The sequence below is a fragment of the Histoplasma capsulatum genome (genome assembly GCF_000150115.1).
Source record: "Histoplasma capsulatum G186AR genomic scaffold supercont2.15, whole genome shotgun sequence".
Taxonomy (NCBI): Eukaryota; Fungi; Ascomycota; class Eurotiomycetes; order Onygenales; family Ajellomycetaceae; genus Histoplasma; species Histoplasma capsulatum.
This window is the reverse complement of record NW_025544815.1, coordinates 180,895-198,533: the sequence shown is the minus strand read 5'-3', so window position 1 is coordinate 198,533 and position 17,639 is coordinate 180,895. Positions and strand designations below refer to the sequence as shown.

The following is a 17,639-nucleotide window of genomic DNA, read 5'->3' as shown; positions in this document are numbered from 1 at the left end:
CTGTTCTTGTCGGTGTAGTTTTGTTTGGGCGACGTGGGAACTTTGTATGAAATGCCAAGACCGGGCAGCTAAGTTGATGAAATGCCGATTTTTGAAAGAAGATACAACGATGGTTTATCCCGTTTCTATTACATTGAAAACTGTACTGTACACTACCCTTTCCCTTCTGTTACAAGAAATTGATTCCAATCCCCAATTGCAAGCCCTTTCTCCCTTCCTCCCCCTTCCGCGTGACAAGAGGCAAAGATACATTCAACTCACACCTCGCAGCAGGATGCGCATACACAAGGCCCAGCCCTGCGGCCATGCTCGGCAGCCCATTCTTCAGCTCTGATACGGTCGCCAAAATACTATCTATAACCTCCCCTTGCGTCGACGGTAGTTTCCCATTCTGCGTCTTTAGTGACAGCAAGCGGCCACAGTTTACAAAAGCTTGCAGTCTTAGTGGTTTCTCCGCCCCAACCCGAGGTAAAGGACATAGAAGGTTTGCGCTGCACGCCGCGAAAACATCTCCCCCTAATGCGTCGGGACCTTCCCGTGGACCGATGCCAGAGAGTCTGAAGCCGCGCACATCAGTTGGGCCACCTAGTTGGAAGCGGTCGTTGATACGGGAAAGTTGGGGTTTCCGAGCCGTATCCAGACCTAATGGACAAAGCACACCAGCACGGGCACCTGTTGTTAAGCTGAAGCCAGTGTTCCCTTTCACTCCGGGGATGGGAATCGGTATGGCGCCCTGAGCTTCCACCTCTGATTTCCAGAATGATACGTCCCCCTTAAGCGGACCCCAACCGGCCATCTCATTGAAAGTCCTCATGTAGAATCCTTGCGAGGGCAAGAACGGGTTATCGCGCTGGTCATTGATCCACGTGTGGCAAATGCTGCTCTTAACGCTATCGCCAGCATCCCCACGAACAGTTGGCGAGGCATTCGTAGATAGACCTGTCACTTGCCTCCAGAATCCGTTGTAGCCCAGTTCATGTCTGTGTCCGTGGGCGCTAAGCCAGCGGAGCTTAGCCCAGCCTCCCTTGACCGCCTCCTCATGACTCGCCCAGCTCTTCTCCGTCGAACTTCCAATGCCACCAAATTCGCACCTGACATCCGGGTTGCTGAGGATAGGTGTTTCGAATGTGGCCTGGTAGGCGGATTTTGTCCGGGTGCCGAGCGAAGCATTGATATTCAGTGACTCAGCCCCACCAAAGATATTCCGCCACATAAAGTTGGTGTAAGCGGACCCTTCTGCATTTCCAAGATCCGTGCCAGTTTTTAGCAGGATACGGGATTTCTCTTTGACGGAGAGGTAGACTTCGAGGTCAGTGGGGCTTGTGGAAGGGTCAGCCTGGGAAGGTTTGTCGAGAAACACGGAGATGGGGTGTTCGAAGATATCTGATGTATTTTTTTTTTTCATTAGTTTGGTTTATGTATCTTCTATTAGACGATAAATAAATCGAGATAGGTAGCATACCAAATCGGCTAAGTGTATCCGTGCATACTGAGATTTCCTTTAGGGCTTCCGAGAGAGTATACGGCCGGTGATTATTTGAGCTCAAGAGAGGACTGAGGACTCTTTCTAGAAAACCTCTCCTTGTATTGTTCGCATTGAGGACTTGGACAGATGAGATTGTACATGGTAGCGTGGAGTTTTGGTCAATCTAATATTTTGATTGCATTCATAAGCGTCCTTGTTCCAATTTGCAAAATCGGCTTCCAATCCAGCGGAATAAATTTTGAGGGCGGCATTTGTTCCAGAACGACGAGGGTCGGAAATAGTAACAAAAAAAGACGAACCAATTCAGCGAGCCGGGCTTGGGCCTTTTGATATATGGTGTTTATTCTCTCATTAACAGCTTGCTGCTGCTCCTCGAGCAGCTTCGGATCGGCCGACTGTTGCTGCAGCAGTTCGAAGATCTATGAAAAAAGGAAAAAGTATAGTTGGTCAGCAAGCAAAATAGAGGACTCGGCATATTACGGATATACTAGATACTCACATTCTCATCACTTGCAAGCGGTGAACCCATCGCGACGCTCTGCAATGGCTAACCTATATCAGTTGTTTGAGTCCATCGAAGAATTGCTGATTTTCGGTAAGCGGGAATGGAACCGTGATACGGTAACGGCCACGGTCACGTGAAGCGCAAGAACAGCGGCGGTCCAGCTGGCCTTTGCAACCTCAGCTTCAACCTTTCCCTTTCTTCATCCTCGCCATTCTTCTACTTCACTTCCCATTTCATTACCTGACTCCGCCTATTATATTCACATCCTACGAATCCTGTGCTGTTCTATTTTCGCAACTTCCTACGTCTTTGCGCTCCATTCTCTTGTGAGGGACCCACCGTTGGCGAGATGGCTACGAGAGCCGCCAATAAACGAGTGAGTGTGCTATCTCTGGAAGTATACGGAAAGAGCATTGGAAATGAGCAGTTACTAATAGTGACATGCGTTTTTCGTAACTAGCTTGTGCGCGAATACCAGAACATCCAAAAAAATCCGCCACCATATATTATAGCGCACCCATCCGATTCAAATATTCTAGAGTAAACTATTCCACCTGTCCCTCAGCCACCCCAAAAAATAAAATGAAAGCTGACGATTTACCCACAGATGGCACTACATAATCACCGGGCCTCCTAAGACTCCATATGAAAATGGCCAATACTGGGGTACCCTAATGTTCCCACCGGAATACCCGTTTGCCCCGCCCGCCATCCGCATGCACACCCCCTCCGGCCGTTTCCAGCCCTCCACCCGCCTCTGTCTCAGCATCAGCGATTTCCACCCCAAATCATTCAACCCAGCCTGGGAAGTCTCCACTATCCTCATCGGCCTCCTTTCCTTCATGACCAGCGAGGAGATGACAACCGGATCCGTCAGTGCCTCTGAGTCTGAACGTAAGATCCTCGCTGCGCGCTCGAGGTGGTGGAACTCGACGGGCGGCGGGTCACATGCTAAAGCAGTGGCAGGCGTGTCGCCGTCGACGAGGAGCATTGGGAGTGTGAAAGCTGGCGATGGGGGTCTGAAGTTCCGTACCGAGTGGGCAGAGCTGGACCAGGAGAATTGGAAGTGGATGAGGGAGAATCGGGTGGATCCGGCTACGGGTCAATTTTTGCCGGATCCTAGTAGCAGCAGTGGCTCTTCCGCGAATGGCGGGAGTGGAGCAACGTGTTCGCCGGAAGCGAGCGCATTGCGCAGACGACATGCGGGCAGTGCGGCGGGGCTTGGGGCGGTGATGGAAGGCGGTCAGGCTGCACGGGACGTGGGTCAGAGCTGGATTCGACGACATAAGATGTGGGTTGGGTTGGTAGTGGTGCTGGGATATGCTTTGCTGATTAGATTGTTTGATGACGGGAGTGGATGAATCGAAACGGTTGCGTTTTGCAGTTTTGGACATGTTAGTGTCTGGTGTCTTCTGTCATCTGTCACCCACCATGGATGGGCGGACACGGAAGAAACACAAGAAATTCCGGAACCAATTGTGAAAGACTGATTCTTCACAGGTGATCTCATTCGCATCGATATCGGCCTGTCATACCTGGCCTATACTCATACACGACATGCCTTAATGCTCCTGAGATGTGGAAGCATCATTCATAATCTTCGCCTGCCTGTATAGAGGGAACTTGCGAGTCAATCGACAGGCAAGTAAACGTGCTGTCATTTACTAGGAAAGAAAGATTTTTTTTTGTCACAATACTCTTGTTTTATAGTTTTTATTTGGAATCTGGGAAAGCGGAGGCGGCGCACGGATTAGGCACAGATGGCTTTGCTTTTCTTCCCTCTTTTTTCCTTCCTCTCTTTTGTATGTTTACTGCCTTTATCCCTGTCTCAGTTAATTATTTGTCTGACATATATTTCAATGTGCTCTCTTTATCTGCTTGTGCGCTTCTCTATATTGATCCTCAGAGGTTTGCGCATGGATGGATAAGCTTGAAGCACAACCTACACCATTGTCTCATATAGCATCATTAGCAAGTCATCTAAAATAACTTTTGAGGAGGTTGGTCTGGCTTCCGGATCCCAAGTCAAGAGTTTTCGAATTCAGCTGAGGAAGTGCCCTTTTTCTTCTCATTGTGAGATTGTGGTGACAAAATCCTCAAGAGAAGCCTTGGGGATTTCTGTTTCGAATGTAAATTTGCTTATGATAGATATGATGTGTGGTTAAGCTCATTCTTTCTGACAGGTCTTTGACTAAAAGATCGATGTGCACATGAACCGGAGTCTAGGTACTTACCATATTTGCCCAAATACGTCAAAAAGATGGGGCTCTGTTGGATCAGTGTAAGGGTTGGAGGCCCAAGATATGCAATACGCTGTGCCAATGCCAGCGGAAGGACATACTGGTTGTGAACGTGATTAATGGGATCAAAAGGATTTCTGCCTTCCATCAGCTCAAGAGTCTAAAGTCAATAAGATGTCATTAGTCCTCAGTGCTGCGGCCGTACTGTATGCTTGGAGTTTACTCAAGCCGAAGCAGGTTACATTGACCCCAATTTACCACATATCAACTGGAAAGCTGAATGGGAGTTTTAATAGAACCTCCGGAGCCCGGTATATATCTGGCATGCACCACTCCTGATGTCTTTGAACGGTGTGTTGTCCTCTATCTCAGATAAACATTCTTGAGGTGAGATATCTTGTGCGTGGTGTGCAGAGCCAATTTCACAACCTCTATGTATTTCGCAGATTGGGTAATCTTGACTGTGAGTTAGGAAACACAAACCAGTATGTATTATGTTGCAATTTCCATGCAGCCACAAAAAAAATAAGCGGGTATTAAGGACCTCCATCACAAGCAGCTTTAGCACCTTGGCTTCAAGAAATGTCTTCTATAATTCTCGTAGACTGCCGGTTTGAGGTTTTGAGAAGACACAATAATGGGGACCAGATAGCATGTTAATCTCAAAGATATCATCCGCAAGACGTGTAACGAGCAATCCAGGGTAATCTTCAGCAGCAGCACATTTCTTCAAGTGCTGGAGCATGGAAACTTCATTGAGTATGGGAAAGGTATTTGCCCCATCATCTCGTGCGCAAACGCTAAGTGAAGCATACTGTCAGCAAACAAAAACGTTAAGAAAGTGATTTAAACCTCTCATCCCAGACCAGCCAGACAGTTGAGTATGCCCCGTAACCTAACTTCGAGATGATCCTATACCGATCCTGGGTAATATTGGCGCTAGTGGTAACATGGCAGTAGCTACTCTTCAATTGTTTGATGATCAGCCATCTTGAGATGACAAACAAAACAGCCGGTGGCAAGGTGGTCGCGTAAATACTATAAAGCGCCAAACTGGGACAGTAAGATAGGATATTCTGTTAAGGATGCTGCTATTGCATAGCTTCTCTTCCAACATGAACATCACGACAACTCTGCGTTTTAGACCGCTTGATTGTGTTTCAAGTGGTCTGTGAGCGCGCCAAGACCGTCCAGAAGGAGAGCTGCGCTGCGTCAGGACTCCTTGGCTACCATCTTCCCATCTAGCTGTTCCTTTCTGGGATAGGCCCTTGCACTTCAACTGATAATTCTGCCCGCCGTGCTTGCTTAATTGACCAGAAATTCAGGAGCACCGCAATGCTTTGTTTTCCTCATATATGATCATCGCCTTAGCTAGTCTCAGCTTCGTTCATTTGCCCAAATTATTGAAGCCCGGGTCATTGGCATGAGGCCATGGCATATTACTTTGAAATTGTTTTGGCGAAGTCTGGGCCTCACAACTGCCAGGCACAAACGAGCCTTGTGGGCAGCTTCCGTTATTGATAGCTCAATAGGGTTATTTCTTGTTTTAATTGGCTTGACAATGTTTGCCTGTATATAACATGACCTGCAGACTCAAGTTGCGACGGTACATGCCTTGACTCCTCCATCATCACCTGCTACTTACACGCTGCATAGCTTCAGATTGCTATAATAAGTTTGAGAATGGTGGCAGTTTTATTCTACGTTTTTCGAGATCCGGAATGCAGTACGGACGTGTTACTTTCACATAAACACGTTCAACCATAAGTGCAGAATATGTAGCGTGTGAGGAGACTATGGCAAATGATACGTTACACATGTTGGAGGGATTGGATTGGGTGATTCGTCCCCTCTATACCACCATGGCGCTGGTGGTGATTGAGCTCTTTTGCCCTAACAACAGGATGACCATGTGCTTTATGTCTTCACGATGTGGCTAAGATCCCCCGTGTCCGTAAGATGCAACCCATCTCTTTGTCCTCTTTTCCCTTCGAATGCCTCCAATACATCTGCACTGGCCTGATAAATAACAGGGTTCCCTCTTCAACTAAGCAGATTCTACGCACTCAACCGCATGCATGCTGCCGTTTTTGAGCCCTGGTCGAATGTCTTTCAGGTGTCACGACGCAATATCATTCGTCGAAAGCTTTGGAACCGGAGACGGATGGACATGCTATTGCGGAAGTTATCACAATACTCAGGAGATTTATGCCACACTGCACGGACTTTCAGCTGCATGCTTGAAGCCAAATTAGCAAATGTGGTAGTGGGAGCCGCATTTCGAGCCTAGCTTCGTGGGTCAGGCAAGTGCCATTTGACTTTGGCAAGAGATAAATACGCACCAGGTTCCCATGGTGTTTTCTTTAACCCAGTATACCTCAGACCTCTTTTTGGTGGCTTGTATACCTTCATTGAACACATCCGGCAAGACTTTAGAATGGCGGCTCTAGTTGCGAAATATTCCGTTCTTCCTGGACTCCATACGGCTTTGGAGACCCAGGATTTCCACGCAAGTGGTGCTCTGTATGAATCCAATTGTCCTTTCTATCTGTAGAAAGACTCCGGTCCAGTATCTGACACCCTACAGGTACAACACACTTCTTGATGACTCTAACCAGCCCCCCGTTGCTGATGCGTATATTACCGACCTTGCGGAAATTTTCATTCGTCACAATGTCGAAAAGGTATTTGGGATTCACTTGATCCACGGTCACTTCAAGATTCCCAAAGGCACCGTCATGCTCGGGACCAACTTTGAAAGCCCCTCCCTTCGGTGGACTAAAGTCACCGATATTGACAAGATTGATCCCTCCCGTGTTCATGGACACATCTTCGCCCTGGCTGAGGACGGGCTGTGTGCTTACGAGCTACAGGATGGGCCTCTTCCTGACTTATCTGGCGTTGGACCGGAGTTTCTTGACGAGTTCATTAACTATATTGTCAAGAACAATCTCGCAAGTCTCATTGGTCTTCAAGTCCTTGGGTGCAGTGATAGCTCCATGTCGGAACTCATTCTCGATCATGGAACTGTCATGCTGGAGTCGACTTATGTCAAGAACACTGTGCCAACCCGCATCACAGGCTGGAAATTCGAGATGACTGGTGGTAGGCCGCGTGTTTGCTCTGCAAATGAAACCCATGCGGCTATGACATCGGGCAATCACAAGGTCTTCAATGCAGGGAAGCCTCTTCCTAAACTGGAAAATGTCGACGATCTGAAGGCAGCTCTCACTATGGCTGGTATTCTTTAAAGAGCCGTTTATTTAACTATTTGAAAATGGGCTTCCTTTTTGATCTTTAATATGATTATGTTCTAACATTGACCCCCTTTGTTGGTTATTGAATCTCTTATTCCCTTTTTCCCATCCTATTTTCAGTATCCATAGTCTATGCTAAATCCATAAACCTTGTAGCTGGATTAATTAACAGCCCATCCAGATCACGCATGTTATATGCTCCACTTTCATCATCCCGAATAGGTACTGGCTTCGGCATATTCGCAAGACGACTTGTGAAGCCACGAGATAGCAGGAGTCCTACAATTCGTGCAGCTTTGATGGCTCTAATTGTGTCACTGCTCAGCCCTCCAGCTTCTTTGGTGAATGTGCTCCAGAATATGTCCTCCAAAGTGACATAATCATCATACCGAACCCAACCATTCTTGAGATGGATCTTACTTATTAGTCGTTGGTGAGAGTATAGGTTCAAGCCAAATGGTGCGGTCTCTGCTTCAGCCCAATCAATCACTCCAACTAGATTGCAAGACACTTCGTTCACAATAATGTTGCAGACACCAAAGTCCTTGTGGAGTAGTACCATGGGAAGAGAAAAAATAGTCGGTAATGAGTTAAGAGACTCTTGGATTAACGGGCGGAAGCGGGCCGGGAGAGAAACAAGTAGCGAATCCAGGTCTTCTTTGTATCGATGGTACAAGCGGTCGCGGTACGTTTGATCAACTTGCTGCGGACCTTTCCACGAAAGAGCAAAAAACCTAATAGGGCGTGTAGATATGTAATCAGCAACTTGGTGTATTTGTAACGAGAACGTGGGAAGCTAAACATACTTCGCGATATCAATTACAAGATTCCTGCGCCATGAAGAAAATTTAGGTGAGTTTTCGGGCACCTGGCTGTTATTTGCCAGGATAAAATCCAAGTAACTAATGCCTCGTACTCGGCTCATGACATAGATGTAAAGGGATTCTTTGCTCTCGCTTCCTTCTCCAATTTGCCCCAAAAATGTCACATGGGGTGCAAAGTGGCCGTAGATGCTTCGAGCGAGATTTGCAATATCCATACCCAGTTGTACGGACGCAAGGCGAAACTGGACAACGAATTCGGCATTGGGTCCGGCGTAGACGGTATAGCTGCATACACCCTGCACGGCCACTGGAACGATGCTTCCACCAAGATGCTCGCTCGCAAAAGTGTCACACGCTGAGCGAGTCACTGCTGTCTTCTCGAAGAAGTCAGCGATTTCTTGGTCAACAGAGTATGCCAGGTCACTGGTAGCCATGGCAGGCACAGGTTGCAAGGCTCAATTATATGAACTTGGGAATGAAGCAGGAGGTTGTAGCTGAGCGGAGGGAAGAAGTGGAACCCTGATATTCATAATTGTGTACGATTGGGGTCTCAGGTGACCGAGCATCGACGCCTGCTGTTGGTGTTGGGCATGTTTGTGGGATGGTTGATCTCTTGGAAGCACAATCACCACAAATTATGTAGATATGAGCTTAGTCATTCACTCGGATTGCGCATCTTGTATGTATCCCAACAGCAAGAATTTGATCATTTTGAATCATTATTTTGACCATTCTATAGGGAAATCATTGTATATTAATGACTTCTATCTACAAAGAAATTGAGCTATTTTTAATCATTCTACTTGGGGATTTGATCCATACGGAGTGCTTCTACAACTGCCAAGATAACATGCCAAGCAGACAGTTTAAGGCGGAGGGCGACTAAGCCTTCTTTTAACGCATCTTTTGTGCATGGATAGCTCCCAGAGAGATTGGCCACAAGGTCATGGTGAAATACATGATTGTTTATATATTTCGATTTCATTAGATTTAGCTACCTTGACCATACTACAGCAGTAGAATAAATACCTCAAAAATACTCCCGCAGGTTGCTGAAGGCAAAATTATAGATATATAAAACGATAGAAAATTGATGTATCCACTTCGTTTGCCATTTGGTTGACATTCTCCCTGTTAGCTGCATTCACAACAGAACAGTAAATGCCTTGCATACGTAAGAGAATGCACGCGACAGCTAACGATGCAGGACATAGAATCTGCAACAACCAGGCCAGGCCATTTTTGTATTTGGACAGTAAACAGATCAACCTTCATTTTTGAACAAAGAATATCTGCTCCGAGAATAAGCTGCGGATATCGAGGCTTGAGCAGGATATGTAGCCACAGTAAGCATAATCCCCGATAATCAATCCGACCAGCTTCCCTTAGTCTCTATCTAGGCGCTCCACTACATGGCTGTTCTGGGAAGAGGTATGAAGGAGGCCAGGCGTATGCACTCTTCATATCTACCCCCCGCCTTTTGTCACTTGCTTTTTCCTTATCTGGTTGTCTTTTCTTTTTTTTTTTTTCCCCCCGTTTTCCTTCATCTAGTTACTGCGTAAGTTAACTATTTCAGCCACATAAGGGGGCGCGGATCCTGGTCACTGCCGTTAAAAAATTAGTTAATTGCAATGCCTTTCGTCGCTCAAATCGACAAAGTAAAAGAAACTCGGGAGAAAACTTTGGCCACGGATCCATAATTGAGTCCTGGGCAGAAGGTAGTACGTGCTTCAGCCACCGGCAACTCCGCACCAATCACCGACATCATGTCAGCATCCGTGGCGAGAAAATGGGAGAAAACGAACTCGGACACGCCAAACCTTGTTGAAGCTCCAGCGACATCGTATACATTAAGTTCGTTAGGCCGGTTCAGTTCGATGAATCTCTGGCTAGATCGCAGCTAAAATCAGATTGGCGGCGGGCGCGGAAGGACTGGGCCTTGCGCAGCGTGGATCGCCCTTCGAAGGTCTGGAGTGCGGAGCTCAGACTTTTGTCTAAAGTTAACGGCGGGGAAGCTTGATGAGCTGCGACGAAGGCTATTGATGGGTCATGACGGCGAAGATGTTGAGGTCGATGATGTTGGAAGTAATACTTCTTCTGAGTTATCTCTGCAACTGCCTTGAACGAATAAAAATAAAATAAAATACAAGAGTCCTGAGGCCAATGCCGCCAACGAGAATCCAGCGATCTTATGGCCACTCTCCCTCGAGTTGAAGACATTTAGATCCGTGAGACACCTCCAGGTTCTGCAGAATGGGCCCGCTTTGGTATCGTGAATATCTATCTATGCAACCGTTCAAATTCAAACATAACTAGACGAAAGGTGACATGGGGACTATTTTAATAAGTCGGGAAGGGAAGGGAGATTAATCCCTGGACGCAGAAAATGGCTGAGATACGCAGAGGCATCAGCAGCAGCAGGTACCCAGCCAGGTATGACTACTCCATGCGACCCTGCAGTCTCATGTTGTAGCTGAATCAATGTGCAGGATATAGTTATACTAGTATATTTCTCTTATCTCGCATCCAGGGTTCATGGATCTTGGATCGCAGCTTATCTCGGTCTTCCCCACGGTCCACAGTGACCCAAGCCATGGAAAGCTGGGGAGCGCTTGACCGTCAAATACGTCAGAATCCAATCTATACATGAAGAATCTCCATGGGGAATAGCGAAATGACAAGAATAATCCTTCTTTGTTCCAGGGATCCTCGCTGAGGGATCGTACTTACCAACAAGTACATTCATGCTCCATGCACGGATGTATAGTGTACAATGTCGATTCCTGTGCGTATCTTCAGACCAGACGCAGCTAAGAATAAACCTCGAAGCTAAGCAGATGTTGATTGGCGTGGGAGCTTCGAACGAGCGAGCTAGAGGGAAACATATAGATAGAATCTGACTGGGGAAGCTGCAGAAATTAGAACTTAAACAGCTCGTTGACCAGGTCACTATTTGTCCTTTCTTTTCTTCTTCTTCATCTTCTTCTTCCATCTTCTTCCTCCTCTTCTTGTTTTTCGTAAGCCAGGAAAAAGATAAACCTAGCAATCTATGCTATGATGGCCGTCTGCTGTGTAGAAGAATAAAACCTCCGCCTGCCGGGCCTTGTCGTTTTCCCTCTGTTGCTTGCCCGTTGTCGTTGACTGTCCCTGGTCAACCGTTGTCCACCTTCCACATCCGCCTTCTTCCTGCCCCGGATTCCGCTGCCAACGGCCCCCCACACATTTTGCCCCGTCGAATCTCTCTCTTTTTTTCTCTCACTATATTATTACTATTCCGGTCTCTTCCCTCCACTCCTCTGTTGCCAAATTTCGCACGACCGCTGTGTTGTTCTTGTTACTGAAAGCTACCCGCCGCCGCCCGCCCCCCCCGCCGCCGATTGGCACGCTATGCCAGGAATGAACCCGCTCTCCCACGCTGCTCTCCCGCGGTTACCACACGATAGATTGAGCCACCTATTTAGCCTTTGATTGACGTGAAGTGGAAGTAGACGGGGACAAGGGAGGTGGGAAAAGCGAGTCCCGAATCTCGCTCCATATATACCGACCTATTATGGAGAATCATCGACCGTGGAAACAGGCGGGTCAGATCCTCCCGCCGTCTCCACAGCAGCCAAACGACGCCCACTACGAGTACGAGCGGCAGCGGCAACATCAGTTTCAACAACTACAACCTCAACAGCAACAGCCGCAACAGCAACACGTACCGATACAGGCAAAGGGCCGCACATTGTCCAAAGTCTCTACCAAGTCCGCTCAAGGTGCGCTGTTTTTGTTTACTGCATAATGTCCTCATTCCTGTCTTCTTTTCTTCTATGCTGTGAGGCGGCCAGCCAGAAGCTATTCCAAGTAGTAGCCTCCGGTGATATTCCGGTGTAATATGAACAGCCTTTTTGCTTGTTATATTGCTTTCTCTCGTTGCGGTGCCCCTATTCCTGGCCTTTCCTTGTCATATCGTACTAGTATTGTTGAGAATGCGGAGAAATGGCAGTTATCAACAAACAACATGAACTCCATTTATCCTATCAAACACCCACGACCTGGCCTCCAATATCTCCACAAATAAAACCCCAGCTTCTGAAACATTTTTTTTTTCATCCACAATAACTACATGTTCGTATGCTAATCTTGCCTTCACCTTGCGTCGCTGCGAATGCCATTAGCCTTAAAATCATCAAAGTCGTCAACGCCCTCAGACATCCCGTCTTTCACCTTCATCGACCACGATGACGATCTCACCTCCAAAAGGATCAAGGACAAGAAAGCCCGAAAGGCCATCAGATCCCATGTCATGCGCGACGTGCGGCGAAGGGAGAGATTGGCTGGTCTAAAGAGGACGTCCAAGCGTGGTGCTACTAAGGAGAAGGCTTCACCACCCTCCGCCGATCAAGATAGCACCGAGACCACCAGCAGCACAAAGGACCGGCGGAAAGCCATTGCCAGTGCTAGCGCTACCGATGCGGACATGAAAAAAGATGTTGACAATAATAGTATTTCAGATAGGACGACGATGAGTCCAAGTCCGATTTCGACTTCGGAATTGTCTATGATTAGCAGATCGCCGTCTGGAGAGGGAACATCGATCGCCTCCCTCATACTGGAGCAGGATCGTTCGGATTTCCCCTCCTTTCCCAGTCCCTTGGGGGACACCACTTCTTGGGCTTTCGACCCCTTCAGCACACTCCCAGGTGCAAGCCCCTCGACCAATGATGTAATAGATGGCCTGATAAAATATTGTAAGTTTTTATTCTAATTCATTTCTTGTTTTCCTAAAAGTATAACGTAGGAATCCCAGAACTGATTTAAAATAACAAGTCTCCGCCGTCCTAATCCCAATGACCTTCCCCGCCGAAACAAAGCAGCCTCAAGACAGCAAGAACCGTATGGCCCTTATCATCTCCGCCACAATCTCTGAACCAGGGCCTTTCTTCGGCTACATGAGTCTGTGCGCCGCCCATCGCGCTGTCTTGCAGGGGAAGCATTCGGAACTGGTGGCTACTGCGCCCACAGGGGCTGGCAAGGAGCGCGTTCTGTTCGAGCCAGATTATTATATGATGAAGGCTCGATGTATTCGTGAGATGAATAGGAAACTTCAGGATCCAGTGCTGGCATTGACGGATTCAGCATTTGATATCGTTGTTAGCTTGACGTCTTGTGCCGTAAGTTTTTTATATATCTTCCTCAACATATTTCCCTGTGCTTGCCATGCCTGCTGGCTTGTGTTTTGCGTGCTTCGATCAATGATGTGCTGATTATACGTGTAAAACTTATCTAAGTTGACTATTGGTGATTTCGACGAAGCTAGAGATCATATCCAGGGATTGAAGCAAATGGTTGACCTGCGCGGCGGCGTTTTCGGGCCCTCATTCCAAGGCGAGGGAGTTCGTTTGCTCTCTAATGTTTTAACGTAGGTTTTCCCCGAACCTACGTTTAAAAACACTGCTAAACCGTCTAAACTAAAATAGATGTGACATCATGTCCGCCTCCGCGCTAATGTCCCGCCCACTTTTCCCCCTAACTTGGGACCCACAACCCATCCCACCGGAGACCGAAGAACGGATCATCCCACCGCACACCTCCCCACTATCCAATATCGGCATGGCCCTCTGTACAAACGAAGCCCTCTCCAACCCGCTCCAAAAAGCCCTCATGGGCCTTCGCGAAATCCTCTTCTTCGAACACGCAAACACACGGGACCCAGAAAACTTCTCCGCCCTCGAAAACGAAATCTTCCTCTTCAAAAGCCACGAGGTGGAATTTGAGTTGCTGGATTATCCATTCCGCCTCACACCCAACTCCACCTCTGCAACCTCAGAAACAACCCCCCGGTCCCCCATCTCCCTCCAACCCATCGAAAACGTTGCCCGAGTCGCAGCCATCTGTCACATAAACAACTTTTTCATCGTTTCCCCACCGTCATCTGGCCTCGGCCGCGCCCTAAGTCGCCACCTCGCGATGGCGCTAAGCCGGTTCCCAACTGCGGCATTCCCTAGCTTACCGAACGCGTGGCTCGATTTGATTACCTGGGCGGCGTTCCTGGGTGCGCGCGGCTCGAAGGGCCAGAAGGCGAAGCCGTGGTTTCTGCAACGGCTGAGGGAGGTTGCGGAGGTTAGAGGGTGGATCCAGTCTGGATCGTTGTCTGGGTCACGGTGGGATGAGGATGATGGGAATGGAGAGGATGGGAATGGAGAGGATGGGAATGGAGAAGATGGGTGGGTGGCGGTCGAAGAGGCGTTGAAGGGTTACTTGTATATTCCTGAGTTACACGGCGGGGTGTTCCGGAGCATCTGGCAAGATGTTGTGGAGGGGCCTGTTGTTGTGGAAGTTGGGTAAAGGGCAAGGTAAGGCAAGGCAAGGCAAGGTATGGAGGGATGGAATGGGTATACTTTTATACTTCGATGTATGAGATGCTTTGACTTTTTGGATTTTGATTTTGGTGTTCTGCCTGGGAAGGAGAAAAGAAAGGAAATGAGGAAAAAGGAAAGAGGGGGAGTTTAATTCAGGATGATCGGTCAGGGAGTTTGGCTTTGTTGGACATTTTTGTTCCTCTGCGGGGTGTCTGACGTCACGTCAATCGTTTCGCTTATATTTTATTTTTCGAGGGCAGAAGAAGGCGTTTCCATTTTTGAGCCCCAGGGGCAAGGGGGAGACATGGTTACCTCTACGTAAGGTATGGTGTTCTGGGATAGATGATTGGATTGGATTGGATTGGAGTTAATATGGGGGAAAAGGGCTTTTTGGATATTAGTCTGGGTAGAGGGACACGCGGGTATTACTTAGCTGGGTTGTATTCATTATCGGTTTTTTTATTCTTATATATACTAGTATCAATAAGATGGGGAAAATATCAAAACCTTGCTTGCCTGGTCCTAAGTGAGAAGTATACCAAAAAAAAAAGGATACAACCCAGAACTTGTGGCTGATATTGCGCCATCACGTGTTTATCGGCATCATCGCTGATTTTTGTTGCCAAATTAAAAAGTTCCATGGCCTAAAAAAATATTTTATCATAGATTTTGACCCCAATTCAAATTACGCCCCCTCTCTGCCTGGCATCTACTTACCAGAATAAACCTCTTTGCGAAACTATATATATCTAACATCCCGGAAAAGACAAAAGATTATAAAAAATATAAATATGGGCTGGTTCTGGGCTTCTCCAACCCCAACCGCCAATGAATACATCCAAGGCGCGGAGCGGCAGGGACTCGGACTATTGCGATCAGATAACCTGCCAGCGGTAAGCATGCCTCCCAATGGCAATCCTAAGTTCCCATTTTCTTGAACATATTGGCTAACTAGATCCATTAACGCCCACAGTCCGAATCCGGTTGTCCCATCAGGACCCTTCCAGGCCAGAACAAGAATGACACACAACAACATCCTCCCTCCTGCCCCGTCCGAGCAAAGGATGACCCCTTCCACCCACCCTCCTCCCTCGACACCACCACATCCCAACCCCAATCAACCCTCTCCAGACTCAATCCCTTAAACTACATGTTCGCCTCGATCCCGCAAAGCCGCGCGCCAAACCAGACCGTCGACCTCAGCGTCGAGCGCGAGGTCTCCTCTATCCCCCGCGCCGACAGCACCAGCAGCAGGTGGGAATACCCGTCGCCCCAGCAGATGTACAACGCGCTCCTCCGCAAGGGCTACTCGGACACGCCGCAGGACGCCGTTGAGGCGATGGTTGCCGTGCATAATTTCCTCAACGAGGGCGCGTGGGAGGAGATTGTGGGCTGGGAACGCACGTTTGCGGGCGGGCTGTGGAAGGGGTGGTTGCGGTGTAAGCGAGGGGAATTGAATTTGTTGAGGGAGGAGCATCGGGAGGAGAGGGAGATGGGGAGTGGTGGGGAGAGTGAGCCGCGTGCTGAGCCGCGCTTGGTGAGATTCATGGGTAGGCCGCAGGAGAGGACGCCCAAGGCAACCATTTTGCAGGCGTTGGGCTGGGTTTATCCGGCCAAATTTGGGTGAGTTGCGCCTGTCGATCCAACTTCCTACTTTAACCGCCCTGCTATGGTATGTATGTCTAACGTACCGGATCTCGAAAAAAAAGAACATCACCCCCTTTCGACCGTCACGACTGGTATGTACAGCGCCAGACATCTTCTGGACCTAAAGAAGTTCGCTACGTGATTGATTATTACTCCGGACCGCCGGGGCCGGATGGCGAGCCGGTATTTTATCTGGATATCCGCCCTGCAATCGATACACCTACAGCAGCGATTGAGCGGATGATGAGATGGGGCGGCGATGTATGGTGGAGAGCTAGCGGTGGAGCCGCAAGAGAGTCGGAGAAGAAATAATTTTTTTCGACATTTTATTGTTCCCCGTCTCATTTGGAACTGTACATTTTTTTCTTTTTTCGGATTTTTATGAGTATTGTCTGATAAATACTCATCGGATTCATGGGAGGTGAATACGCATCTGCCAACACTGTTACAGCCATTTATGCATGTCCCCTTTTGTATTTGTATTACCTTGTATTTTTCTGTCGTTTTTCTCGTATCTGTTTCCATTTTCTTCAGCCCATGGCATGTTTGGTACACTATGTTTTTCTTTATTCTTGTTTCGCTGGATAAGTTCATGAGCTGGCTTGGGACGGATGCATACATATTGGATGGAGTTTTTCTTCTGGTTCTTTACCTTTCTTGGTGTGCTAATAATGCAGGTCCTACTCAACTCCCGTCTTTCGTTGTATGGTTCCGATATCTTGTGAAACATCTTTTGTATAGCTCAGTGAGTCAGTCCTTCATGCTACTTTGATGACTTCGGCAAGTGATAATTAATCATGTGATAATAGCTCTCCAACCCAGCCTCAACTTCCTCCAGGCAGAGCCGAACAAACAACTTCATTCCTCCCAAAGGTGCCATTTCTGCCTGCGGCTTTGTATTCATTGTGCCCAAAAATTCATCAAGGGTGGTGGCTACATGAAAACAATCTCCACTCTGTGGGCCAGCTGAAACGGAGTTTCCCACAAACCTTTGTTTCTGCCTTGCATTTCTCCTGCCTTCCTTTGATCACCAATAGCTGTGTGCTCCTCACCAGACCACGGGCTGCGGTCCCCAACCAGCTCAGCCTAGAAATTGTCTGATGTTTCTGCCTTTGGATGTGTGGGTGGCTGCGGGGGTGGTGGCAAGCCATGTGTTGCTATATTTACTCGACCATGTGATGGATCAAGACCCTAGGAACATGTCATATGAAACGGCTTTTCGCAATCGCTGTGGATATCAAACATCTCTCTCTCATTTTCGTTTTAGCTCTTTCCTCTTCTTCCAATCCTCTACTTTGTTTCCTTGAAAATTATAAGACCCATATTCTTCTAGACA

General features: G+C 47.9%; 7 protein-coding genes across 7 annotated transcripts; 4 read left to right on the top strand and 3 right to left on the bottom strand.

The window, feature by feature from the left end:
* Positions 1 to 103: 103 nt before the first annotated feature.
* HCBG_08306 (outer membrane protein) lies at positions 104 to 2,015 on the bottom strand (the record flags this gene model as incomplete). The annotated part of the gene is made up of 4 exons (XM_045435355.1): positions 104 to 1,383; positions 1,463 to 1,649; positions 1,786 to 1,905; positions 1,986 to 2,015. The coding sequence occupies 4 exons, from the start codon at positions 2,013 to 2,015 to the stop codon at positions 170 to 172; spliced, it is 1,551 nt and encodes a 516-aa protein (XP_045283847.1).
* A 224-nt stretch (positions 2,016 to 2,239) lies between these two features.
* HCBG_08305 (ubiquitin-conjugating enzyme) lies at positions 2,240 to 3,774 on the top strand (the record flags this gene model as incomplete). Its single annotated transcript, XM_045435354.1, has 3 exons — positions 2,240 to 2,367; positions 2,452 to 2,531; positions 2,599 to 3,774. The coding sequence occupies 3 exons, from the start codon at positions 2,341 to 2,343 to the stop codon at positions 3,350 to 3,352; spliced, it is 861 nt and encodes a 286-aa protein (XP_045283846.1).
* Positions 3,775 to 3,847: 73 nt separating this feature from the next.
* Positions 3,848 to 6,050, bottom strand: HCBG_08304 (uncharacterized protein; the record flags this gene model as incomplete). The annotated part of the gene is made up of 5 exons (XM_045435353.1): positions 3,848 to 3,933; positions 4,226 to 4,391; positions 4,863 to 5,045; positions 5,271 to 5,519; positions 5,973 to 6,050. The coding sequence occupies 5 exons, from the start codon at positions 6,048 to 6,050 to the stop codon at positions 3,848 to 3,850; spliced, it is 762 nt and encodes a 253-aa protein (XP_045283845.1).
* Positions 6,051 to 6,668: 618 nt separating this feature from the next.
* Positions 6,669 to 7,482, top strand: HCBG_08303 (uncharacterized protein; the record flags this gene model as incomplete). The annotated part of the gene is made up of 2 exons (XM_045435352.1): positions 6,669 to 6,754; positions 6,819 to 7,482. 2 exons carry the CDS (start codon positions 6,669 to 6,671, stop codon positions 7,480 to 7,482), a joined length of 750 nt encoding a protein of 249 aa, XP_045283844.1.
* A 136-nt stretch (positions 7,483 to 7,618) lies between these two features.
* HCBG_08302 (uncharacterized protein) lies at positions 7,619 to 8,746 on the bottom strand (the record flags this gene model as incomplete). Its single annotated transcript, XM_045435351.1, has 2 exons — positions 7,619 to 8,222; positions 8,295 to 8,746. 2 exons carry the CDS (start codon positions 8,744 to 8,746, stop codon positions 7,619 to 7,621), a joined length of 1,056 nt encoding a protein of 351 aa, XP_045283843.1.
* A 3,116-nt stretch (positions 8,747 to 11,862) lies between these two features.
* On the top strand, positions 11,863 to 14,642 carry HCBG_08301 (tachykinin family protein; the record flags this gene model as incomplete). The annotated part of the gene is made up of 5 exons (XM_045435350.1): positions 11,863 to 12,070; positions 12,473 to 13,045; positions 13,125 to 13,468; positions 13,586 to 13,716; positions 13,775 to 14,642. The coding sequence occupies 5 exons, from the start codon at positions 11,863 to 11,865 to the stop codon at positions 14,640 to 14,642; spliced, it is 2,124 nt and encodes a 707-aa protein (XP_045283842.1).
* A 714-nt stretch (positions 14,643 to 15,356) lies between these two features.
* HCBG_08300 (cytochrome c heme lyase) lies at positions 15,357 to 17,125 on the top strand (the record flags this gene model as incomplete). Its single annotated transcript, XM_045435349.1, has 3 exons — positions 15,357 to 15,549; positions 15,630 to 16,279; positions 16,366 to 17,125. The coding sequence occupies 3 exons, from the start codon at positions 15,448 to 15,450 to the stop codon at positions 16,613 to 16,615; spliced, it is 1,002 nt and encodes a 333-aa protein (XP_045283841.1).
* Between the last annotated feature and the right edge of the window lie 514 nt (positions 17,126 to 17,639).